This window comes from Chelmon rostratus, chromosome 13 (assembly GCF_017976325.1).
Source record: "Chelmon rostratus isolate fCheRos1 chromosome 13, fCheRos1.pri, whole genome shotgun sequence".
NCBI classification, from domain to species: Eukaryota; Metazoa; Chordata; class Actinopteri; order Chaetodontiformes; family Chaetodontidae; genus Chelmon; species Chelmon rostratus.
Window position 1 is genome coordinate 4,683,731 of NC_055670.1, and position 26,810 is coordinate 4,710,540.

General features: G+C 41.0%; 1 protein-coding gene across 1 annotated transcript; it reads right to left on the reverse strand.

Moving 5' to 3' along the window:
• Positions 1–361: 361 nt before the first annotated feature.
• rnf17 (ring finger protein 17) lies at positions 362–26,810 on the reverse strand. Its single transcript, XM_041950781.1, has 37 exons — positions 26,747–26,810; positions 23,626–23,738; positions 21,751–21,848; positions 21,491–21,578; positions 18,715–18,792; positions 18,434–18,537; positions 18,111–18,279; positions 17,826–17,902; positions 17,367–17,441; positions 16,842–17,128; positions 16,647–16,733; positions 15,915–16,073; positions 15,500–15,671; positions 14,563–14,704; positions 13,798–13,985; positions 13,517–13,646; positions 13,120–13,282; positions 11,868–11,983; positions 11,494–11,611; positions 11,241–11,358; positions 10,581–10,841; positions 10,216–10,363; positions 9,791–9,903; positions 9,315–9,405; positions 8,942–9,063; positions 8,336–8,519; positions 7,615–7,726; positions 6,974–7,137; positions 6,089–6,208; positions 5,111–5,191; positions 4,800–4,922; positions 4,664–4,717; positions 4,130–4,240; positions 3,593–3,716; positions 2,028–2,163; positions 1,565–1,751; positions 362–497 (listed from the first exon to the last, which is right to left on the reverse strand). The coding sequence occupies exons 1-37, from the start codon at positions 26,808–26,810 to the stop codon at positions 402–404; spliced, it is 4,773 nt and encodes a 1,590-aa protein (XP_041806715.1). The 3' UTR covers positions 362–401.

Consider the following 26,810-nt stretch of genomic DNA (forward strand, 5'->3'; position numbering starts at 1 on the left):
TTGGTTACATTTTTTATCAGACCCAATTTGGCTCGAGGGCTGCAACTCCATTAGGAATTATCATTGCTTATTTTTCATTAAGTGGTAAATTGTTGAGTCTATAAACTGTCAGGAAGAGTTCATTACAATTACCCAGAATCCAAGGTGATGTCTGCACTTTGCTTTTTTCTACAATTAACAAGTATTTACTCCTGATGCCACTGCATACAACATGAGCAGTGACAAATCTGAGGACATAATGTGATGTTTGAATCTGAGCTTCACAAATCAGTCTCAGTAAAATAACACTGAGGTTCAGAGAGCCACATTTTAAAAAGCGCTGTTGTTATGGTGTGAGAACTAAAGCTGAAAACTTACATGAACTGCACCCTGTGGGTTGAGCAGGTGGTCTCCGCCCCGCTTCACTCGAGCTCAGCCAGTCCTCTGCGCACCAGAGGCAGATGGACCAACTCTCCGTCCTTGTTGTGCAGCAGCACTGTGAGCTCTGGTTCACGGGCCTGAATAGACAAGAAGAAGAGCAGCAAGAGAAAAGACTGACAAACGTCTGAGACCAAACGTTAGACCAGGGGCTCTCAAACTTGTCACTCAAAGGTCAACATTTGACTTTTATTCACGTCAGAGCACGAAACCGAGGCAGGCGAGGCTCAGACAGCTGGTCCATATTTGTTTCTGACTCAGACATTTTCTTACAGCTACATTTATACTCGTTATAGACTCGTTCTGGAGAAAAGGAGACGTTCTGTATCTGGGATTTAGGAGCTGACTGTCAGTTCTCTGGTGTAACGTCAATAACAAAATTAGAATAGAAAAATAACAGAATTGAAAATGGTACACTTCACAACGTATTACAGCCTATTCATAACAGGAGGTGTGGCAGAGCTCCTCAACTACATTTTTTCTGAGAGAAAAAGATCTTCTGTGGGGATTGGACTTAAAATAATAATAAAAAAATGAAGTAAATATATACTGTATGTATAATTTTTTGGCAAGCTGACGACCATCACTCTCAGGGCAGACTGCACCTCTTCCACTGATCAATACCAGTAGATGTGAACATTTTCTGAATTCATTTACATTCTGTGGACCGTCTGGGGGTGTGCTGGGCTGGATGTGACCCATGGGGCACCAGCTGACGATATGGGCTGGCTCCAGATTGATTTGCCAGACTTTGCAATAGGCACATGAGTATGCAGGTGCTTTGACTTTTAATTTGCTACTTTTTGCACCCAACATCTACTTGAGTCTTCTTTAACTCTAGTTTATCAGGTGGCTTCGTTAAGATCGAGATCTCTTTCTCAACAGACAACTGAGAACACAAAACAGCCACTGTCAGATAACATAAATAACGCCAGACAACTACAGTCTTGAAACAAATCCAACCAATTACAGGCATCATAAAAAAACACGATAATAAAGCTTCAAAATCTCCAATTGTTGCACAGTACTCTGATCAGCAGATGCTGATGATGTGCCAAGAAATGCAGCAATGTGCCAGCAAAGGCAGTGAAGAAGACGTCATTTTTGTTTCTTCATTTTATAAACAGTCATTTTGTGCTTTTCTTACCACAACAGAGGCTGTGATGTCGCCGTGTAACAGGTCGATCATGTCCATTGCAGCCTTCACGCTCCACCCAGGACTGTAAGGCAGCACGTCTCTCTCCCTGTTGACGCTTGGAGCCTTGAAGCCGGCTACTTTGACCCTGAGTACGTGCAGTGGAAACCGCATTAGCTCCGCCGGCATCTGCCGTATCCTAACAGGGAGGGTTAACAGATTAGACCAGCCACACAGCCAGCTCATGTTTTTTCTATGTGATGCAGGTGGTTCCTAGCAAAAGTAGACAGTGGACATGATCTCGATAGTCACACTGACACCGCACCAGCAACATTAAACCTGTCACTACAGTTTCCACTACATAAATCAGGTGAAGGCTGTTATTTTTTGCTGTTCATGGTGTAGACTCGTCTTGTTTCAGCTCCAGTCTATTACTTGAATGAAGCTGTACTCCTGCAGTGGGTGCAGTTCATACTTGCTGGTGGGCAGAGAGTCGTCAGAGCCAAAGTCGACATGTTGGACCAGGATCCTGACGGGCTCCACGCTGGTGAAGTTGATCAGCTTGGCTCGGTAGTACTTCCCATCACTGTACTCTGCCAGACACGGACCGCCTGGAAAACACAAGCATATTAGTGATTCCTCAGATACACATGCATATTAGTACATGGCCTAGTGTTACGATGGCTCAGAGAAAGGAGGGTCATTCTATGCCAGGGGTGGGCAAATTTTTTCACTTGTGGGCCGCAAAGGGTTCTAAAATTTGACAGGGGGGCCGGACCAGGAGCAGCTGGATGGAGTGTTTTGGTAATTCACCTCATAAGAGAAAATAAAATATCACGAGATATGTAGAAAACATGTGCTTTAATTTCAATTGAAAATTAACAAAAGCATTACAACTAAATATCTGTCTTTGAAGTCCCACAGAACTGAGCTATTTATTGAAATGACTCTAAAACACTGAAAATTAAATGAATAAAATATTTTTTTATTATTTTAAAGCACTGAAAGTTCTGTTATTCTTCAGGATATCATCATCATCACTCTCCTCCTGACTGTCTTTATTTAAAAAACGGTAGGAGATGCAGGTCTACTCGTCCTGCTCCTTCTATTCAATCATCCCTAAAGCCAAAACTCAACAATGAGCAGCGCAAGGACGGAACAGTGACAGCGCGCCAGTATGTGGAGCGTGTTGTATTTGATCGCGTTGCATTTGCGCACTTGGTTTTGAGAACGTACGTGCACCTGAGCACCACATATGTGCATCCCTTAACAGACAGGACATATAACATGTTTATTATTTTCAGATGCATTTTTTACATAAGACAACGGAGAAACGTACTTTTAATTTCAGTGGGAACAGTGTTGTTGGTCTCCCTTTTTATCCAGCGCATCAAAGTCTGGAGTCAGTTTTGTTCTTGTATCATAGTCTTTAAACACCGCCACAGTCTCTTGGCATATCAGGCATACAGCAGCTGATAGGTGTTAAAAATATTTAGTTGTCCACTCCTGATTAAAAACTGGACATTCTCTGTCCACTTTTCTTTTCTTAACTCTGCTCATCTTTACACAAGGGCTGAGGGTCGAAGAGTAAAGCGCAAACGTGGAGTAATACGCCGCACCTCAACAAAGCTCAATGTATCTAGAGTGCGCCATCTATTGGGAAAAAGCCAGAATTGCAGGGAAAATAAAACATTAACAAAGTTTATTAAAATAATTTCTTCAAGTTCGGCGGTCCGGATTAAAATTTGTAACGGGCTGCATATGGCCCTCGGGCCATAGTTTGCCCATGCCTGTTCTATGCACATAATTTAAAGATGCAAGGCCACTGGGCAGTCCACACTTTATCCAATACTAGAAATATTTCCATCAAAGCGGGATGTTCAGAGATCCAGCTGCCACTGGACATATAAATTTAGTTAGTACATACATTTCTAATGAATGTAACATTTGACACTTTTTGAAGACAAGCTAATCTTGATATATGATGAAAACTAAATCTTTTTTTCAAAGCCTCAGGCAGCGAACACAGTGAAATGTTACCACAAGGGAAGCTGGTGAGTTGTGGCAGACTGTTGATGTTTGCATTGATTCTGTTCAGAGCCTCATCCAGAGTCTCTCCATCCACCTCCAAGTCAGTCATCCCCTCCAAAGGCCACAGGAACAGCTGCAGGACAACATGACATCATCAGTTTGGTTTCATTTAGTTAGTTAAGAGTTAATGACTGACTACATGAATATCGAACATAATTGTTAGTCACAGTTGTAGGTCGGTGAGTAACTTGTTGGGATGATCTCAAAATGAAGAAACTATGCTTTTTTCACTGTATTCTGTTATTATCCTGACAGACTGAAAAGTAACTACGGTTGCAGTTTAAAACAACACAGCTGGACCTCATCATTAAAGCCTGTGTACTTTTTACTATAAACATTCATCTGTTACTAAACTGACTCTGCTTTCTCATCACCAATCACTTCAACAGTCCCGTCATCAGCGCTTGATTGGTTAGTTTACTGGTGATAATGCATCATCATCAGGATGTTTTAATACATATTATTATCTCTGTGTTCAGTAGCTACCTCGTTGGGCGTCAACAGGTGCTTGACCCTGACTTGAAACTGCTCTCTCGTCCGTGGCAGGCTCGGGAAGACAAAGGGTCCCAGGATCGGCTCCTCTGGGCCTCTCAGACCCTGGAGAGACAGCAGCAGCGCCAGGTTTAGGTTTACCTGCCCTGCAATATCTGGTAATGTCAAGACTCACAGCCTGAAATGTTCTGCTGCGCTCGAAAAAAAGAACAAAAATTATATTTGCCAAAAGTGAGTCTTGGCCATTAAAGGGCAGAAGGACACCAGGGCAAACGCTGCTGGCTTCCCAGGTGGTTTCTGCAAAAGTGTTAGGAACCTCCTCCTCCCTCACCAGCTACTTGCCCACTTCAGTTCTCTTTTTTACACTGGGCAGGTTGCAAATATTCAGCCTCTCTGAGCCTGTTTGCTGGAGAAGGTTGCTTGCTTCTCTACGTATGGGGAGCATAGCTGTTAACATGGTTCAAAGAAGCTGAAGTGAGTTGTGGCTGGTTTCAAAATCATCTCTAATCTTCATTCTTCATACAATACCTCAGTGTCAATGTCCCAATGATCCAAGACGCCAGGAGACGTCACTGAGAGTTCCTGCAGAATAAATGAATAAATTATAGCAGAGCTGAAATGAAATCTTGGGAACCAGAAAACACACAGAAATGCTCACTGAGACCTTCTGTGCTGAGACGGTCCAGTCCACGGAGGCATGTTCATGGTGACACAGGATCCTGTTGAGGCTCTGCCCATCCAGGAAGACCTCAACTGTGAGGGGTCCCCTTGGGTCAGTTGGCAGCTCCTACCACACACACACACACACACACACACACACAGGATCACCAACCACTTCACTAGTGGAGCAGCTGGCTACTGAAACCACCAGTGATCGCAGTGGCCAGTAGCTGACCATGGATAGTAGCCAACATCCCCAGATTTACAGAACTTAACGTGTAACACGACAACACATATATATAAGTGCAATTCTACCATGACTTCTATGTCCACAGAGCGGTTCAGCAACAGCTCCCTCAGCAAGGTCACTGCATCCTGATGCCACTGACCACCAACCTGAGTAGTCAGATAAAAGAATGAACCGAGAGAAAAAGATGAGGTGAATACTGAAGCTTAGTACCAGACACATTTAAAGCTTTTAACTTTCAGTAGCGTGCCAACGGTTTTGTCTAATCCAAATAACTAAGATTCCACTGGGCGTCCTCCATGCAGTTTCAAACGCCACCAGCAGCGTTTCAGAAGCGGAGCCTGATTTTGTTGACTTGTTAAGATTTTGCTGATTTGGTTCATCTGTCAGCATTTGGTTCTGCTTGATCTAGTGTTAAAGTGGCAGTTTTCCCTCCTCTTCTTGCCCTTTGCCTGTTTCGCTCTGTCTCAAACTGATGTGTTGCAACAGTCGTTCTGTACAAGGTGGAATTGTCTTCGGGGCTCCTCATCATGATAGTCACTTCACTACTTTTTGTTTAGTAACTAGTATGCAGGTCTTCATCAAATGAAGCATAGAGGTGCTGTGCTGTAGTTAAAACTGTCTCTCCATGTGAAGTCAGCTACATCATTTTTGTTGAGCATTCAACACACCTAAATGTCAAAATTCTGAAGTCTTTCTGACATTTATTTCTGATAATTATTGCTATTCCCTGTTGAATTTCAAAACATCATATACAATGAATGCAATACTATGTAGCAGCTGAATGGTGAAGCTCTATACACGATTTTAACACTATTAAACCTCTAACATCAAGTAATGTTGAGCAAGTTTCAAGTCTTGATGCAAGTTGATAGTACACTGAAATGAACTGTAACTAATGAGGCCCAGGAGGTAGGAAAAGCTCTTCAAAATGACAGTGTCACAGGGAAATGTTCATCAGTACAGTAAATTGTAAGCAGGATTTACTGGGCTGATATTGGGCAGAGATCACCACGTTAGAGGTTAGAGGAAACACTGACTCTTACAGGGTTGATGGCGTGTAGCTGGCAGGGCACACAGAGCTGAGGAACATCAGCACACAGCAGTATGGGGTACACATGGACCACTGGGATGTTCTCCACCAGGCCACAGTCCACATATTGCACCTGGCCACACACGCGCATGCACATGCGCACACACACACACAAATATTACAAATAAATAAATAAACAAATGATTTGCTTCATGTATATGCCATTTAGCATATACTGTTTTAGGTAACATAAAGATAGGGTTGAAGCATGTAAGTCAACCCCAAGTCGACTCGCACTGTGTCAGTACTTTTTTTTTTTTTTAAACAGAGCAATGCAGCTGCAACAGCATGGCAGGTTGTAAACGACTACAGAGCCAAGCCTCAAAATGATGAAACCTACTGCGATGGAAGTAGAGAAGAGTAATGGAAACGGAGGGCAGCATGACTCAAGTGTGTTGGCTGCTCTGACCCTGTCAGCTCTGGTGCTGACTATCAATGAAGTCGACTAAAATGCTTTTGATCTAGTCGGCGGTACAACCTGAACTAGAAGGTGACACCGTCTGCAGCCTGGCAGGAGAGATGCTGCATGGTGTGCTATGATTATATAACTGAACTGTGACCAGGACGCATTCACTCAGACTATTATTTCTAGATCAAGAGCCAGGTGCTGATAAGTTGATAACATTTAACAGAAGCCCAAACATCCATCAGTCAGAATTGCCCACCTACAACTGTTGCTATTTTACAAACTCCGCTTTCTTAAAAGCCTTTCTTTCACAGCAGCAGAAAGATAACCCTGTGGTGTTTGTTACTGTTTGTGTAATCTATTTTGAATGTTCAGGAAAAGTCTCTCACAAAAGTTACAAGGAAAGGATTTCTGTGTGTGTGTCCTCCTGACCTTAATGTGTCCTCCCAGCACCTCCAGCAGCTGTCCTCGATGCCACAACATATCAGGCCCAATGATAGCGCAGCCCAGGACTGACTTCCAGGTGTAAGGCTTCTGTATGGGCAATGTTCTCATGCTCTGCTTAATATTCTCCCTAAGATACTCCAGCTGACACTCTGACACACACGCACACACACGCACACATACACAAAGTATGCATTTAGATCCTAGTTTGATTTCGCATTTGCACCAGACAACACAATAAAAACACTGTGACACTGATTTTAGAGCAGATACAAGAGTGTTCAGCTCCTAATTTGCCATTTTTAAATTCTAACGTTAGTGTTAAAGAAATTTACAGTCCAAATGAATACAGTAAGTGCTGTGAAGATACAGTAAAGTCTTATCCTTAGTGCAGGATGGCAGCTTCTGTCATGGGTAAGAAATAATATTTTCTAAAACACACTGTACACCTAAACCTGCGGCTGTTTTACACCTACAGTTTAACCACTCCACATGTTTTACATCACTGATGTATGATAGACAGATTATGTTTTGAGTTAAATTTGCATTTCTGTATTAAAACTTAAAGATTAGAATAAAAAGTTTGTAGTACTAATGCCAGCTTTAACTCAGTGTGCTCTTATGTGCACCTGCATTCTGTGTTCTGGCATAAATGAGACCGTCCTCTCTGACGGCTGTAACAGTCATCTGGATGTGGCCGAGCACTGGAAGCTCTGGGGGGTGGTACAACGGAGTCTTCACCTGTATAGACACACACACACACACACACACACAGACACAGACACACCCACACACAGACACACTCACACACACTCACACACACACACACACACACACACACACACACAGAGAGTTTATGTTGTCAGTATATAGTACAGGATTCTGAAAAAAATCTCTTCACAATGTCCCTCAAATACCCATCTTTTACAAGGAAAGGCAGCCCAAATTTATTTCTTTGGTACCTTTCAAGAATGATGCAATTCAAAGCAGAGCGTTGCATTTTGTTTATTAAAAGGGAGTGGCTAACAGAAAAGGCTTAAGTCTTCATTAAAAAAGAACTGAGAGTTGAAGTACACTTCAAGTTATCTGGCCTTTTGTTCCTGATATGTGGTGCATAATAACAGAATGCTGCTTCTCCATGTTTAGTTTTGACTCTCAGGACAGTAAGCAGACCAGTCCCAGACGATCTGAGAGGTCTGGATGGTTTATAACTTATTTGTGATACAGGCCTCTTTTAGCAGCTGCACATGTGAATATTGTTCTGAACTAAATGCTGAAACTCCAATGCATTGTCAACAAGTTTGCTTTTGTGGCTGATTCTTTTCTTGTACTTTTTTTGTGTGGTATCACCTTTTCAGCAGACATAATGGTGCGTGGGGCTGGTGTTGGACGAGTTGGAGTGGGGGCGACAGAGGACCTGGGAGGGAAATGAATGAGATTAGGAGCTGGGTGATTTTGTTTTTTGTTGCCATCAGTTTGTTTCTTGTTCACTGGGGACTCTGCTTCAGTTTTGTCAGGTATTGGTACAGCATCTCTGCAAAACACAAACACACACACACACTTCAGGAGAAAAACAAAACAAAACAAACCGTGCCCACTGACATTAGACAGACTTCGGCCTGAAATCAGTCACTGACTACTGGCACAGTACACGGACTGTTAAAAATTCAATAAGATGGTTCTGAAAAATAAAAAAAATCAGTCCCCTGTTATTGTAGAAGCACTTAGCAATAACAGTCCAATTGAAGATTATAATGATAAAATAAGTAACGAATTTAAGATACTGTCGCATCTCATTCTTTAATAAAGAGCTTTTGATGTGTGGTAATGCTTAGAGAGATAGTCAGAAAGTGTTACATAAGGAAAGGAAAGAAAGGTTGCATAGGTTACTTAAAACTAACCCTTTCTCACATACACACATGCTTTCATGCATGTAGCACACGTGCACACACAGACCTTGGTTTTCTTTCCCTGAGGGCGAGGCCCTCTATGGCCAGAAATTCTGCTATGTTGACAAACTGTCCCATATTGTTGCAGCAGAACAGTGTGACGGGCACTGGACGCTCATCTGTCAACTCCTAGACAACAAGAGAGGAGAGGGACACACATACTGAAAGTAGGTCATTATAGCAACAAAGAAAAGAGGTGCACAGTGGTGAGAAAAGACTCAAATAAGTGAACTAACTAAGAATTAAACACATGGTAAAGCATGAAGATATTCATCTGTACAAACTACTGTATGTAGATAAAGGACACTTGAGCAACAAAGTTGAGCTAAAGGAAAAGGAGAAAGAAATGGGGGCGTTAGGCGAGGAAAGGAGAGAAAGACCTTGATGGTTATGTAAGCCTTGGCTCCAGTCAGGAAGTGGGAGATTAAGTCGCAGGCTGTAGCCGTCCAGGTGGATTGGCCTCCTGCTGGCCTACAAGAGAGAATGGAGAGTGAGGAAGACGTCGATGTGAGAAAAAGTGAACCATGAAAGAGTGAGAAAGAGGTGGAAAGCAGAGAATACACATTCCACCCAATGTAACGAGAAAGCAAGCACACTTTCTCCACAATCACTGTGAGGTCTAATACCTGATGAAAAACTTTAACTCCAGACAATAAGTAGTTAATACTAAACCCCAGCCACATGTCCTCACATTGTTTTGAAAGTGACATTGTGACATACAGTACGTTATGACTGTCAAATGTTCAAAACACATAGTAATAGAAACTTTTGATCAATCTTTTTATGGATAAATACATACAACGTGTGTCAGTGCATGAGTAAATACTGTGTGTGTGTGTGCATGTGTTAATGTAACCTGATGTCACAGAGAGCGCACTCCACTGCCAGAGAGCCCTTTAAGGAAGATGGCAGGGGGCGCAGGTTGCTGACGTGGAGCTTGACCTTGCTGCCATGGTCACAGCGCATCACCTGGCGGCAGCCAGCAGAGAGACAGGGACACAGTCACTATGATCAATTCAATCAGTTTAATGTCTCATGAATGCTTTAAACTAATGTCCTCTACTGTACAATGGCACATACATGTAAATAATTCAGCTAACCAGGCTGCACTTCACACAATGCAGTGAAGATCAAGCATATTATCACCGAACAAAGACACAAATATCAAAACCCTGAATTACAGAGTCAAATGCTTTCATTTGCAGTAAAAGTCTGTAATAAAATGCAATAGAAGAAGAACACTACTTCCAGGCTGCTGTTTGGGAACGACAGTTTTTATACCTCTGCAATGTTGCTGGATGTGACGTCAGAGCAGATCTGTCCTCTCTCCCAAACCCCGTTAGTGTGAGCAGCACAGTACATGCCTGCCTTCCACACCACATCTTGGGGCTCCATAAGTGCACACGCCTGCTTCACCTCCTCACACATCCTGAAAAGCAGATCAAGCCATAGTCATAGCTGGCAACATCATATGACTAGCAGGTTGGTTGCTTTAATGTGTGTAAAAATAGCAAAACTATGATAGGGATGTTCATTGTTCAAGTGACAAATAATGTCGGACTCATAGAAACTACCAGGTACAGGATTTTCCTGTACCAACATTTGGTTTATTTAAAGGATTTTTAAGTGATGGTTTTGCTGCTGACCTTTCATGCAGAGAGTTGAACTGGGTGAATTGGACATAGAAGCTGCTTGGTGAGTTGATGTGGCTGACTATGACTTTCAGGTCTTTGAGTTGGGCTGGGAGATTCAGCAGAGGCTGAAAGTCCAGCAGCTGCTCCTTCGGTTCTCTGGTGATATTTTGGTCCGGGGCATCAACGGCACCCTTCGTGGCCACACCAAGCTCCAGTGGAGGATCCCATAAGGCAGACTCATCAACAGGGGGAGTGGCATTCTTGGACTTAAGTCTGCAGGAAGGTAGGGGGAATTGAAGGAGGAGGGGGGCAGTGAGAGAAGAATAACAGGTGAAACTGACATAATGTAAAAGTGGAGTGACGGCAAGAGGTGGAGAGAATGAGAGTAAGAAAAAAATTGAAAGAATAAAGATGACGATAAAAAAATAAGAAATAAGTACAAAAAGTGAAAAGGAAAGGAGGAAAAACTGAAATAGAAGTCAGATGACAGATTGCATTACCATTCAGATATGTTTTTCCTCTTTATTAACTACCAAGCTCTAACTACACCAATTACAGTACTGGCATAGGATTTCATCAACTATTTCTTAAATGGTGTGGAAAAATACATTTTCAAGTCTTAGATTATATGACTTATTTTGGTTTTTAGAGACTCAAGCTACAGAGTCTCACCTCCCTTTGAAGCAGGCCAGCTCCTCTTCGACCAGCACCTCAGCTATGTTGGCTGGAGGCCCGTTCAGGCTGCTCTCAAACAGTTTGACTGGCAGAGGATCAGTCTTGCGGATGGTTCCTGGAGGGACACAAGGAACAAAAACAATGACAAAACACAGAGAGCACAAAATGGACTTTCATGACAAGTGAGACCTCCATTCTCCTGTTCTTAAAGAAAAAACAAAAACCTTTCACACACAACCTCGCACAGTACCTGTAGCCATAATAGTGACCAGTTTCTGGTGAGCCAGGCTGATGAATCTGTTGGTGCAGGCATCAGTCCAGGTCTTTCCATCCAGAGGGATCACTTCTGACAAACAGCAGTGGATTGCCTAGACAAAAAAAAAAGTCTTGGTCCATTTTAATACACTGAATTTGGAGGTATTGAATAACAACATGTTTCTCTCTTTAGCTGTTATCATGAAAAAAAAACAACAGGCAGAAAAATAAGATATTTCCTTGAGGACAGGATGGTTAAATTCTGACATTGCTCTTTGAGACTAATTTACATTAGGTGTAGATTATGTTGGGGTTTTTTTTAAACAAAAGTAAAAAAATAACTAAATGAATCCGATGATCTGTTCTCACCATGGAAGGAAGGGCAAAGAACTCATCTTTGATCTTCCTCAAGTCACTGACTGGCAAGATGTTCTTATTGCCAAAGTCTACATATTGCACCTCCACTTTTCTGCCCCCTGGATGACCTACACACACACACACACACATCATGGTGTGGCAGTCATCCACCACACTCAGTTACAGTCTCAGTAACAAAACAGTTAAACATACAGTATCAGTAAAGTTTGCACAGACCTTCTCATTCAGTTTATTATTTCCCCCTCAGTAGTGGCTTCTTTGCCTGATTCACATGGTCCAAACAGTTGATGTTGAGATGTGTCTGTACTTGAACTCTGAGGCATTTATGTGGGCTCTAATCTGATGTGCCATGACTGATTTCTGAGGCTGGTAACTGTAAAGAACTTATCCTCTGCAGTGGAACTCAGGGTCTTTCTGTCCTCTTGAGAACCAGTTTCATCATAGCTTGTGATGGCTTTTGTGACTGCACTTTTATATGCTGTGTTGTGCAAAGCTTTGAAAACACATTCAAAGCTTTGCACAGCACAAAAAACGATCTACGCATTAAGATGACATGTCATAATTTGCACCCAAAAAGGTGCGTTGTTTGTTTTGTTTATTGACCCAGCCCAAACTGTAATCACCTCAAAAAGACAGGCTTAAAATGAGTGTGATTAGACTTAAATTCGGTCAAGGCGGCATGAACTAACCCTAAGATGCATCTGTGCATGTTGGAAATGTTTCTACTTCAGTGAAAATTTTGTCTATATCCCTGGACCTAATGACTCGGCTCCATAAACGTAAAGAAGAGAGATCAGAGGTAAAAGGAGAGACTAGAGAGAAATGATAGAAAGAACCAAAGTTTCTGGTGAGTTCTGAGTTCAGTCAGAGGTTGACCTGAACACAAACACACAGGCACACTCGGATAGTTGGTGCGTCCGTTGCTGGCTACCTTACGGCTAATGCATAGTTTGTACGTCAGCTGTTTGAGTAAAGACAGGTGGTCCAATAGGCACATTTGTGCAAATGATAGCCCACAGGCCTTTTGTGTCTTTATCGTGTTTTCCAAATATATTAGAGAGATATACAGAGGAACAAAGACACACACCACTTCAGATTTCTGACATGCATGCATGGCACACAGTAACTGCAGCAGCATCATCAAACAGCTGTCATGCAGGTGTGACACAACAAAGCCGTGTCCAGTGAACCCACTAGACAGACGTTTACTAAAACTGTGCCATTCACATACACACACACTCACCTATGACCTGAGCTCTGTACCACAACTTGTCATCAAAGCGTGCAACACAGGCCTGTCCTATCACAGGGCAGTAGACGTTGAGGTCATCTGTTCTCGCCGCTGGTGTTGTATTGTAACAATCCTGGAGCTTGGCTGTGAATAACATGTACTCCATGTTATCAACCTGGTGGGGGTTGACAAAGTGAAGAGATGGAAAAATGAATAAGGAGGACACAGAAAAAAACAAGAGATGTTTTGGATTATATTTTTATGAAATGCTAACCTTTAAAAATGACCCTACTTTTGCACCCCAGGTTTTTCTCTTGTTAATCTAAATTATATACCTGGCATCTGACCCTCATTTGAGAATACCATATATACAGTGCATGTGTGTGCTTTTTGAGTGGATATTCAGTACCAGCTGGATGTAGAAGTCAGAAGGGTTGTTGATGTGGGACACCACAGCATTGAGTTCTGTGTTGATTTTGGGATAGACAGGAGGGTAGTACAGCAGGGGCCTCCTGCCCAACGTCACTGGTGAATAGAACCTTTTATGGAAGAGAACAGCCAAAGTTAGGCCACTTCAGTAGTAGGGATTGATATTCACAAAGTCTGGATTAATTCTTACTGAACATCATTGAACTTGACTCTTGATTATTGAAGATTAGAATTGTTCCGTGGTAACTTGCACATGCATACCTGGCCACTTCAATGAAAACAAGGTACTCTCTGACAGAGATGGGCACATCAATGGACTGGTCCATCGGGGCTTTCCTCAGGTCCACCAATAAAAAGTCTCTGTCCTGACCCAAAGGCAGCATCTCCACCGCTGCAGAGTCAACCACGCTGTGGAATTCAAACTGTGCCTCTTCACTCCAGCCCTTTGTCTGCACAGACCCACGCAAAAACATAGTAAACACACCTCCTACTACTGCTGTGAAAACATAAGTGACTAACTCTAACAAATTTATCAGTAAATCATAAATAAAACAGAAAAGGTACTCTAGGTACCATCTGTCTTTCTCAGAGTCTTCTCATTGTTTCACGACAAGATCACTTTCAGATCCTGTAGCACAGTATTACAGAAGGAAACAAAACTTGACCTTGACCTGTTGTCCAAAGAGTGCAGGCACAGTTTTGTGAATATTGCAGCAAATGCTTGGTTAACTTCAACGGAAGGCTAGGCCTCTCTGCAACTGACCACATTTTTTTCCAAACAGCTGACAAAGTGGTAAATAGAAGCAGTGAACTTGAACTTGGGCAAGTACCAAGTTCTGTTCCGCTCATCTGTTTTCTCAAAGGTTGTGTTTTCCGTTTTGTTCTGCCGTGAAAAGTTTTTTCATTGCTGTGTTTTTGTTCTTGTAAATGCATCATACAAAATTAATGCAAATGTTGTGTTTGAAAGTTGAAGAACTATAGGATGGCCCTATGATACTGTATCTATACAAATCTCAGTGGTCTTACCGGGTCATAGGGGACCAGGTCCTTGAGTGAACACCTGATGGCCTGAGGAACAAAGTGACCCAGCTCCACATTTTCTGCCTCACCCACCTTCCTCAGGTGGGTGTTCACAGGCTTCAGTGAAGACTCAGCTGTCCCCTCGTCACTGGAAAAAGTGTCAGAGAAGGAGGATGTACTAGAACAGGCATGTCAAACTGATTCCATAAAGGTCCATGTGGCTGCAGGGAGGTGCTCCTCTTTGGTTGGAATGAAAACCTGCAGCCACATGGACCTTTATGGAATTGCTTTGACATAAAAATATGTACAGCACTCCACTGAATAACTGTGACAAATGCTTCACAATCAAGACATTTAAAATGGGCCAGCTAATCATTTATGGTGCACATACTATTTATGTGAAGCTTCTCAGATGAAATAGGCATTGACAATAAACCAAGAAAAATACACTGGTAGCATAATGTCTTTAAACTGAGACCATACTGAGATACTTTGCTAATATATTTGATAATTGATATGTTTTGAATCTTTCAGTCATTCAGTATAGAAATCCTGTTCCAGTATTTGCACACTTGTGCAAGGATAACAAAAGAAATGCAGGACTTGTTATGCATATTATGTTGTTTTTTTTTTGTCTTTATTTGGTCTACATTAGACAAAAATTGGAACAACTGCGAGAATAACAAAAGAACGACATTTAGAAACCTTCAATTGATTCTGTTAAGAAGCAGGCAGTGATGTAGTAGTAAGGATACAGTTAGTTCAGATAGTTGGCAGAATGAAAGCTTATTTTATTTCTGTGAACCTATTATTCCAGAAAGGTTGAGGTACCATTTGATTGGACAGTATACAGAAAAGTCACTATAAAAATGGCTTCTGTCTCTACCTGACCTGCACGTCTCATTTGTCAACACTGATGTGTGGACCTTCTGTCCATGTGTACCTCTGTATGGTGATGGATTTGGTGAGACCATAGTCAAGGAAGAAGACACAGATACTGGTCAGCTGGTCGACTGGGCAGGCTTTCACAGCCTCCACGCATCCATTCTGCAAGACTTCAACCACATTGGCCCTACACCAGAGTCCCTCCTTCCACTTAACAAGGATCATGGAGCCTGGATGGGAGCAGAGAAACAAAGGCTGAATCACATGCCAAGTAAGTTTCACGAAATAATTTTTGTGATGATTAAAGAATTTTATAAAATAAATCCAGCAGCAATTAGTCACCCAATTACAAAATTCTTAATTAAATCAATCAATTAATCTGTTATCAGGTGCAGCACTAGTAATCATCACACACACACACACACACACACACACACACACACACACACACACACACACACACACACACACACCAGTCTCCACTGTGTCACTAGAAGTGAAGCGGCAACTATCCCTGCAGCAGATGTGGTTGATCTTCTTAGAGAGTGTCTCGTTTTCTCTCTTCTCGGCCACATAGCGGACGTAGAAGTGACTTGGATTCACAATGTGGGTTACAACCACCCACCGGGCAACTGGGGCAGGAGGAACAAAAACAGGCAAGGAAAAGAAATTTGGAGAGGTTTTCAGGTTGGATGAGAGGCCAAATGTAGAAGAGAGGAAGCAGGGTGGGAGAAGAAAAGTGAGGAGAAAAGAAGGACAAGGAGATAAAAGTTTTTTCCACCGGTAACTGCATTTTTACAGCAGAAATGCCCCAGGAAGATTAATCTGTCAAGCTAAACAGTGCCACAAAAGGTCACATGAGAAGATTAAAGCTGAAAAATGTTGTAAATTAACAAATACATGAATCTACTCATCTACTCTTTGAGACGATGAATATGAGCTACGAATACCAATTTATTACGTGGCCTTGTTTTCTAGCAGAAAACAACTCAATTTAAAAAACATATGACTTCTATATTGAATTTTTATTTAAATGTAACAACACATAGAAAATATTTCCAATGCCCGCATTGATTTATCAAACATAATAATCTTCAACAAGTCATTATGCACAAACAAAAAATGCGGCTGTCTTATTATAAGCGTTGTTTTGGGTTATAGATATATAACATCAACCTAACAACATGATTATACAGCAGTCTTACCATTTGTCTTGCTGACAAACTGATTTCTCCTCCTCCTGTGGACTCTCCATTTGTCATTACCCAGCTCAGGGCCAGTGGGTGGGAGAGCTGCAGAAAAACACAAAGAATTTAACAGGGGTGGGGTTGATGTAATTGGATCTGCGATTATTTAAGTGAAATTAAAGTCAAACGGGAACATGTGACAAAGCCACACACCGTGCTCCTGTCCTTCATCAAAAAGCTCTTCTATAATTACATCTGGAGTTCCAGGATCTGAGGCCAAGCTGCGGCCAGAGAACTTAGACTTGCGATGAAGTCTTGGGCTGGGAATGGAGCCTTGTGATGACAAAATGTTAGTTCCATGGCTCTCCTGGTGTTGTTTTTGTGGGGTGGGCGGCTTGTCGCGACTGGGTGGTGTAGAGGTGCTGTTGCTACCCTCTGCAAGTTGGCAGGGGGACTTTCTGGTGGAGTTGCCCGGCTGGTGGCCTTTGGGTGGAGGCAAGCTAAAAGGAAACAGCAAGAGGACTATGTTTTAAAACACAAATGCCACATGAATTAAACCTTATAAAAGAATGCAATTTAATATGCATTTCTACATAATACTAAATGTAATATTCTCAAAACAGTGAGTTGGGTTGAGGATCTTAATTTTCGTTAATGAAAAACTGATGTAGTGGCATTGACAGTTTTCATCGTCAGGACCAAATCAAGGATTGGAAGATATTGGAAGAGAAGACTCACAGCTTTGGGTTGCTGACTTCCATCTTCAGAGACAATGACAGACTCTGGTTCAGAGCTTCTGACCGGAAAACACAGCTAGACCATAAACATTCACACACAAGCATAACCACACCCAAATTCAAAATCAAAAGTAAAAGTGAAAGCCTGTAACTCATGTTTGTCAGGCTCCCATGCTTCATGCATCTACAGCATAAGAGCAGGGAAAATGAACAGTGGCAAGCACATGAATATTCCACATGTCTCTTCTGTTTTGGCAATTATTTTGATATTCAACACAATCTGGTTAACAGCTACAGTGCAAAACAGCGTATACAGTAGATTGTACTTAATTATTTATTACGTACTAATCATTGCTTGTGTCAGGCATAGACTGTTGCAATAATAAAATAATACATGTCAGAACAGAACAAAAGGTCTAGCACAAAGGACTGAAACAAACCGAGGCCTAAGATGACATACCTCATTCCAGAGCCCACAGTAATGCATTTACTGTCGAAGGACTTCTCATCCACAGGAGCCTGCAACGTCTCCACAACCTATCTCACACACACACACACACACACACACACACACACACACACAAACACACACACCATAGTTTAGCAGTCATTGTATTTTAAACCGTTTCGTTGGGAAATTGTTGGAAAATTAACCAGAGTTTACCAGCATTTATTTAGTGGTCGTTCTATAGTATCTGACCATGTTGTGTAGCAACATATAACCTATAACCAGAGCATTTCATACCTTATCGAGGGTGCAGTACTGCTCCAGAGAGGGGGCACGGCGAACTTCTCTGGCCATCTGCATGGCAATCTTCAGGGCTTTTATCCTCTCCTGGACACAAAACACCTCCTCTTGGCTAGTAGAGAATTGTGCCTCCAGTTTTGTCAGCTGATTCAACTGCACATCCTTCCTGTTGACAAAGAAATCACAGGGATCAAGATAAATGTCGCTTAGAACCTTAGAACAACCCTGATAGACTCGGTTTGATTCAAGAGAATAAAACAATCTGATAAAAAAAGACAGCTGGGACTATTTCAGTAGACTTGGAGAGTTTATGCCCATACCACTTTCGAACAGCATGTAAAGCTTTGTCTACAGCTTGCTTGATCTCCCTCTCCAGCCGAGCTCTCTCTGTCTTCACCTGTTCTGCCAGACCAGTTGTCAGAGTCTGCACAGATGAAACACAGACATGGAACACTTCAGCAACTTTGTCAAAGAACAGTTAGGGGATTTATTTTTTTCCTTTCAAGTGTGTAAAAATTAATTTTCTTTCCAGCAAGAAAATAAATAATGTCTATAATTATGTTCTACAAGGTATGTGCAGTTTTTCTGGATCAGCTTTCACCTCATGTATGTATTCCAGCTGGGCAAGATTTTCTGCAGCCTGGGCCAACGTCTTCTCAATCTTGTCGATGTCAGCTGACTGAATTAAATATGAGAATTTAAAACATATTAATTTGAATAATTTATGTTCACTGTACACCCTCCCTTAACTGAGTTTACGCTAAGGGCAGATAGCAAATATATGTCACCATGCAGACACTAGTAGGAGTTTGAACTCTGACTGGACATTGTGCAAGATGAATACACTTCAGTCAGATGTGAATTTTCATCTATCCAGGGAGTATTCCACAGAATCCCACAGATTGTTTTCCCAGCTACGTTCTCCAGCACTCCACTGATCATCCCTTAGATGTTCCTACAGCTTAATTGGAGTCCGTCTGTGGTAAATTCAGTTGATTGGACATGATTTGGAAAGGCACACACCTGTCTTTATAAGGTCCCACACTTGACAGCGCATGTCAGAGCACAAACCAAGCATGAAGTCAAAGAATTTGTCTGTAGACCTCTGAGACAGGATTGTCTCGAGGCGCAAATCTGGGGAAGGGTACAGAAAAATGTCTTTTGCTTTGAAGGTCCCAATGAGCACAGTGGCCTCCATCATTCGTTCGGAACCACCAGGACTCTTCCTATAGTTGGTCGGCTGTCTAAACCGAGCGATCGAGGGAAAAGGGCCCTGGTCAGGGAGGTGACCAAGAATCCGATGGTCACTCTGCTGGAGCTCCAGTGTTCCTCTGTGGAGAGGAGAAACTTCCAGAAGCACAACCATCTCTGCAGCAATCCACCAATCAGGCCTGTGGCCAGATGGAAGCCACTCCTTAGTAAAAAGCACATGCCAACCCGCCTGGAGTTTGCCAAAATGCACCTGAAGGACTGTTGATGAGACAAAGATTTAACCCTTTGGCGTGAATGTCAGGCGTCAAACCAGGCACTGCTCGTCACCAGGCCAAGACCATCAAACCGCCAAATAATGCATGCAGAACAGAATTAGGATGATTCATGCTAATTATCAAAATCCAAAAGAGGGGATTTAAATTTTATAATCACTGAAAAGAAAATGATTCCAACATGCTCCACAGCAAAGCCCCATCTAGACCCATCTAGAGACATGCCCCATGAGACAGCAGGTTCTGGGACTTGGGTCACAAACACAGGCCAAGCCCAGAAACAAAGAAAACTCATTGGACTAAACCAAATTTTTAGAAGACAAAAAGAAAACTATTTGAGACATTGGAAAAGAATCAACCAAAAACAGTGCGTTTTGTGAGCAGCTGTGACAGAAAAAGTCCGTCCTATGGAAGAGAAGCATAAAAACTGTAAAGCATCTGTGTTCCTTTACTGAGTTTCTGAACTGTGCTGTCTTCTGTACAGACCATACTGCACATCCAAACATACCTGTATACATACACACTACACACTCTACAGTTAAATACATTTCTTACAAATTATACAATTCTTACTAATTGGTGTATGTCTTTAAGCTGTTGTATCTACATTTTCTTTTAACATGTGTGTGTGTAGTTTAACAGCAACATTTAGACTTTTCAGTTGATATCTTTTCAGGTTACACGTTTGGTAAATGTATAACTGTACGTCTCCCATGTCAATAAAGCCCTTTCAAATTGAATTTGACAGTAGGCGAGCTTGTCATTATTGTCACCTGCCTGACTGTCTGTGAGTCCTTTGCATCACAAAGTCCTGCACCATTTGCTCTAGGTTTAAGTTGTTCATTCTCAATGCATTATATAACCAGTCTGCTCTAATTGTTGTATTACTGTTATTTGTTTCAATTACAGCTTAGTTGATGACCTCATTGCCCCAATGTTAGAAAATATCACTTGCTATTTCTGTGTTATTTTCTGTACCCGTTCTCACAATGTTAAAAAAAAACAAGGATGTACCTTTTTTATAATTGTCAATCAACTTTCTGTCCTACTGCACTTCTGAAAGTCTGTTAGAAGCCGAGTGAGGCTCTGCACTCACAAACAGCAGAAAGGTCTCACACACCTCACTGAAGGTGAAAGTTATGTAAATGAATGTAGAAGTTAAAGCTGGAGGACCCACCAGGTCAATCATCTGTTAGTCACATAATATTGTGGGTGTGTGTGTGTGTAAATCAGTCATTAATTATGGTAGGCCTGTTTTTAACTATGTCAAGGTACAATGATGCTTAACCCATAATAATGTAGAATTAATTTTATTAGACACAAAAAACAGCTACAGTAAAGAGAGTAAAAGAAATTTGCTACTTCCAACCCTGCCAGTGTGCCCCATTGGAAAAAAAACACATTTGTAGTTGGCCAAATGAGCTCTCTCTCTTTGAATATTATCAAGAACATTTGAGGAAGTTTGTGACTGACGTTTTTAAGGATTAATTGCGTTTGTGTGGACACGCAAGAGGAAGCTCTTTGTGTGCAAATATGGACTAAATGAACTTACAAGAAATAAGGGATACTCGTACTCTGCAACACCCAAGTAGGTTAACTGACAATAATGCTGGGCTCATGATTCAATAAGACTAATGCATTTGGAGACAGGAAGACATTCATGCATTCAACTCAAGTGACTACAGGCACAGACGGATAGCAGGTGCTAGTAGATATTCAGTAGGTGTTTGCAGCACACTGTTTATTTGAAACTAATGCGAGTGAAATTTGCTTAAGAAACCCTAGAAAAAGAATCAAAATTTAGATTACTTAATGATTCCTTTGAAATCTGAATTTTAGAACCAGTTCTCAAATCCCACCACTGCTGACAGGACATCAGCAACCCAAACATACCTGCTCCATATCCTCAGTATTGGCGTTCATGTCTGTGGATGTTTCTAATTTGATCCTTCTGTGATCCTTTGGTCTGTCCCACCGGAGGCTTCAAGAGATTACAACAGCAAAATAATGACCCATTCTCTTCCAAAAATGCACTATACAATCTGATCACACAAGGTGGCTGAAAGACTTCTTAAAAAGACTTCTTAAACCATGTGTGTCAATAGTGTGTGTGTTCCAATGTGTTCGTGTTAACATTCAGAACTGCATTTTACCTTTTCATCTTGTTCATTTTAGCCGTGTAGATGAGGCCAATGATTCTGCTTTCTGCCTGAAGTCCATACACCCCATCTTCAGGAATGGTCGACTCAACCTGCAGAGAGTAGGCTTTTTATTAACATCACTACCACTTGAACATTTGCAGTCTTGAACTTCATGCTGGTTATCAACTAAGGTGGCCAGTAATGACAAGGTTTGCATTTAAATACACAGCTAGAAGATACTCAGAATGGGCAGCTGTAAGGTGCAGAAGGCTGCTAAAGCATTGGGAAATGCTTTAAAATGAAAGCATATTAGTGTGGTCGTAGCCAGAGCTGCATATTTGTGTGAGGTGAGTTAATGGCACATCGCTATTCTTCTTGGTAGTTGTAGTATATCATGTGCTTAAAAATCATGTGCTGGAAGCACAGAGTTCCTACATCCAACATCTAATATTTAAAATAAACTTACCCTACGTAATAGGTTTCAAAGTTTCTTTTTTTATCTTACTAAATGGAAAATGGCTTGAGGATTTTGGAAGAAGAAGACTTAATAAAAAATGCAAAAAATCCCAACAAACACTAAAGATAAAAGATTAAGTACATTTCTGCCACTTTTCACAATTCAGTTTCTCATTAAATTTTTAGTGAAATATTCACATTATTTTAATTTATTAAAAAATATATATACACAGTGTATCGGCAGCATGTGCAGAGTTACAGTGTAACAGTTTCATATTCTGATAAAATAATCTTGCACTTTTATACAAGTGAAAATAAATGACTTTGGGCTGCGTGTTTAATAGAGATGAACAACATTAGATGTAATCTCATATACAGTAAATATATAAAAAGATTCATCATGATTGACAAATACAATTTTCAGCATCTCACTGATATATAACTTTAATAAAAATATTACTTTTTTATATGATATAGGCTAAGTTAACTTAACTTTGTATCAGAACAGTCATGTTAGCTTAAAATAAGGATATATCACATTCAACACACTTGTAACAGTAAAATATTGCAAATAATAACTTTGTACCTGTGAAATGTTATTCCCTGTTGCTTTGTTTTGGTATTTCTTTCGTTAGAACATCCAAAAGCAGCACAATAGTCTGCCACTTGCTGCTATTTGAACAGGTCAGAACCTGATACAACACAGTGGTGGTAGAGACGCACAAGCTGGTTGTGTCACCTACTGTATTTATCTATGAGCGAGTTGAAGCAGATGACATGAGAAAATTAAGCAGTATTTTCAAGCTATCAGCCAAAACCCCAAATGAGTCTGGAAACAAAGAACTTAACTTAATGTTCACTCACAGACCCTGTAGTTGTGGCCAATGACTTGAATCCTTGGATTCTAGTTTTTAGTTTGTTTGTGTAAATCACTAATAAGGAGAACAAAAACACTTCAGATTTCTACTGCATGATCAAAACTAACAGAAATGTTATTTGTATAATGATGATACAGGTTTACTGAGATTTGTACTGCTCATTTTAAGTGCAATATGCGGATGTTTTGTACACTGCAGCAAGAGGTGTTATGTCCCATTTGATTTTTTTCAAATTCTTACTTCAATTAAATTCAGTGTTATTATATCCTACAACAACAACAGATGTTGTCTCAGGACATTTTCCATATTGAGGTGGTACAGACCATATTCTTTATCTACAGAGACCCAACAATTCCCTCATGAGCAAGCACTTGGCGACAGTGGTGAGGAAAAACATCCTTTTAAAAGGTTGAAACCTCAAGCAGAACCAGGCTCTGGGTGGGCAGCCATCTGCCTCAACTGGTTGGGTTAATGACCCTGAGCCATTTGTTTTGGTCAATACTTGAGTTATGCCAGTCTATAGTCGGTAGAGTAAGAGAACTGGTAATTTTACCTCACACTCTGGACATATTACCACACTGTCACATTGAATGGACACCAGGCAGGATGTGCAGTAGATGTGGCCACATAAGAGCACACGAGGGAGGTTGCCATCACCATCACCCTCTGAAAAAGAAAAAAACAATAAGAAACACACAATAAAGACTAGCAGGACTAACGCAGTGTCAGTGTAAATGATGAATGTAAATGATTAATGCAAGAGGATATCATATTTGCAGACCTGCCAACCTTTATAAAATATTGTGAGTTCTACAACAGTGTAACACTTAGCTCACGTGCTTTCACAACACTTTGCTTTGCACGCTGTCATTTCCCCAAGCACCACCATTTCATAAAGTTATTCGACATATAGATCAGCTATGAAGAAAAACATTTTATTTGATAATTAAACAGTTAAATCAGCTTATACAGGCACACATCATACAGGCCTCAATAAAAAAAATGTCTTAATCTGTTCTTTGTTGCTTTTCAGATATCCAAACCACTTCCATTTAATTGACACTTTGTTGCCTTATTTGTCAACAATTTACTTTGGAGGACAATGCAATTTTACTTTCAGCACTTTAGCATAACAAGCTCTGTAAAGTTTGACAGGCACTTGATAAATTGATCATATAGTCTCCCGTTTGTTGCTCTTATGGATAACAAGCATCGTCGTCGTTGACTCGAGCAAAGTATTTCTGTTGTACTGTTTAATTCCCTCCGCTGTGGGCTCGGCTCTGAAGATACACTGCTGTCCACTGTCTGTGTGTGAGGAGCTCTGCCCTGCATTGGCAAACAGGCAGCAACACAGAGCACAGACAGAGAGGCAAAAGTCGCATTTTGCCCCTTGGTTCCATTCATTTTTTTTCATTTTTCAAGTTCATATTCACTTTCTTTATCAATGGTTGAAAAAAATGCTGTGTTGTAAGAAATGGGCAGGTACCAAAAACTGCCAACTGACAGGCTATTGCTGCATTTGTTTCCACTGTCTAAGAGGCTGTTCGATCTATTGATAGAGGAAAAATATCGAAAGCTTATCATCATTGATGTATGTTTTTTCGCAATCCCTAATTGCTTTATTGTCCAGTCCTACCTCAGTCCCTCCTTACATTACCCTCTCTCTCTCTCTCAGTCTGTCAGTCTGTCTCTCACAGACACATGTGACACTGACCCCTCCTCTCCCTGCACACTCTGAATCAAAACAAGATTGTGTGTAGGAGGAAGGATTGTTGGCTTTTCGCCACAGAGAAGACTTCTGACTGAATTCCTGTATACAAACAATCCAGAGTTCACACACAATCATGAACACCTCAGGGTGTGCCATATCACATCGTTCACAACAATATCTGTATTATGTTTAATTTGCCTCATGTGAAAACGCCAATGATTGTCATTTACACTTGGCCTCAGGTAAACTCTAATGACTGCCATCATGCAGCCAGGACACTAATGACCCAAGTGGTATCAACGACCATGATAACGATCCCACACATGTTTGAATACCTGGGACTCACCAAACTACTTCCACACTGTTGGCATATGCAACCATTTTTTTAGAGTGTGAAAATTAAAATATTGCATTATCGAATTTCATCAAGTGGCCCAACTTGGGAGAAACATCATCTTGCAGAGCCAGAGAGCACCAGATATCCTAGACACAGCAGTTCCAGACCTATTACCTATACCTCGTCAGAATTAGTAAGCAGACTTAAGAAAGGTGGGAAATTGTGTTATTGATGGATTTGTTTACCTCTGTCCTAAAACAGAAGAGGTGTGTGTTGGATATCAACTTTTTAACAACAACTGGTGAACCGTGCTCCTTTGAAAATGTCATGTGGTGAGTTTGAATATATTAGGGTTGATTTGGAAACTGTGTTGATTTTGTCACATTTTGCGTGGCCATTGCTACTGGTCTGACTCTTAAACCGTTGTGGTCTGGGTAGACCAATGTGCCGTTTTAGCACATCTCACTTAATGTGTAGTGTTTTTTTGAGTCTGCTTGTCAAATTTGCCATTGTCCACCCTGGTCGTAACTATATTGGTCTCATGAATTCGTGAATTTTATCAATTGTAATGATTACTTTATTCATTCACTGTTACATGTGGATGAACAACTTCTGAGTGTTAGATTTCAATGACAGGGCTTTTCTATCAGCAAATGCTGATAATATTGTTATATCATATTCTTTGATAGTAGATTTAAACATTTTTAATACATGAAATGACATGCTATTGCTCATGCGTGCCTACATTTAGTCACAAAATAGCTGATTTTGTTCTATTATTAAGAATTTAGGTTTAAGGCTCATGTTTTGGGAACAACTGTATCTTAAATGTCGAAAAATGTAAAATTACTCTGTTGTTAATAAGGTTTAAAACAGGGAAAAACTGGAGGCGCATGCATATGTGAAAATAAAAGGATGAGGCAAAACCATGTATTAGTGAAACCAGCTGAGAAAATATATTAATAAAATATATTTTACATGAACAACTACTTGTAATTAATAGCTAATTTAAAAGTTCTGCCAGAATAGTCTTCCTGGATGTTGTGCCAGCAGATGTAACAGAACAGACCAGGACAGGAGGAACGGGGTTGGCTAACATTAATAACCCGGTTTACGAAACCTTTGAGAGACTGGTATTAGTTCTGCCTAAAAATAATCTCACGTCAATCATATGAATCAGTGCATAAACATCGAATTTGTTGAATAAATCTTTACGTGGTTAACTTAAAATATTTACCAGCAACAAATTTCTGCCAACCAACTGGCGCGACATTTTGAGACACTTGCGTTCGATGCTACGATTTAAGTTTGGCTAGCTAAAGTTGAGTTGACATTAACTGCCACGTCCCGGAGGAAACCGCATTTACAGACCTTGGAAAATCACTAGATTGAATTCTTAGATGTATTCAAAACGATTAAGTGGGGTGGGTTGAGATAATTACACCATTTTACGACTCTCAAGGACCTGCCAACACAGCTGCCATTTAATTTAGCTAATGTAATGTCAGCCGCTGCCACTTGCTAGCCAGCAGACAGACCTGGTTTAGCTAAAGATAACATAATTTATCGTAAAACACGCTATAAGGGAGGTTTAAAAAAGTAAGAAAAGGGATGTAAATATCCTACCAGGTAGAGTGAATGCATCTCCACATAACTTGCAAACCACAGCGCTGGAGTTGTCTCTTTCCAT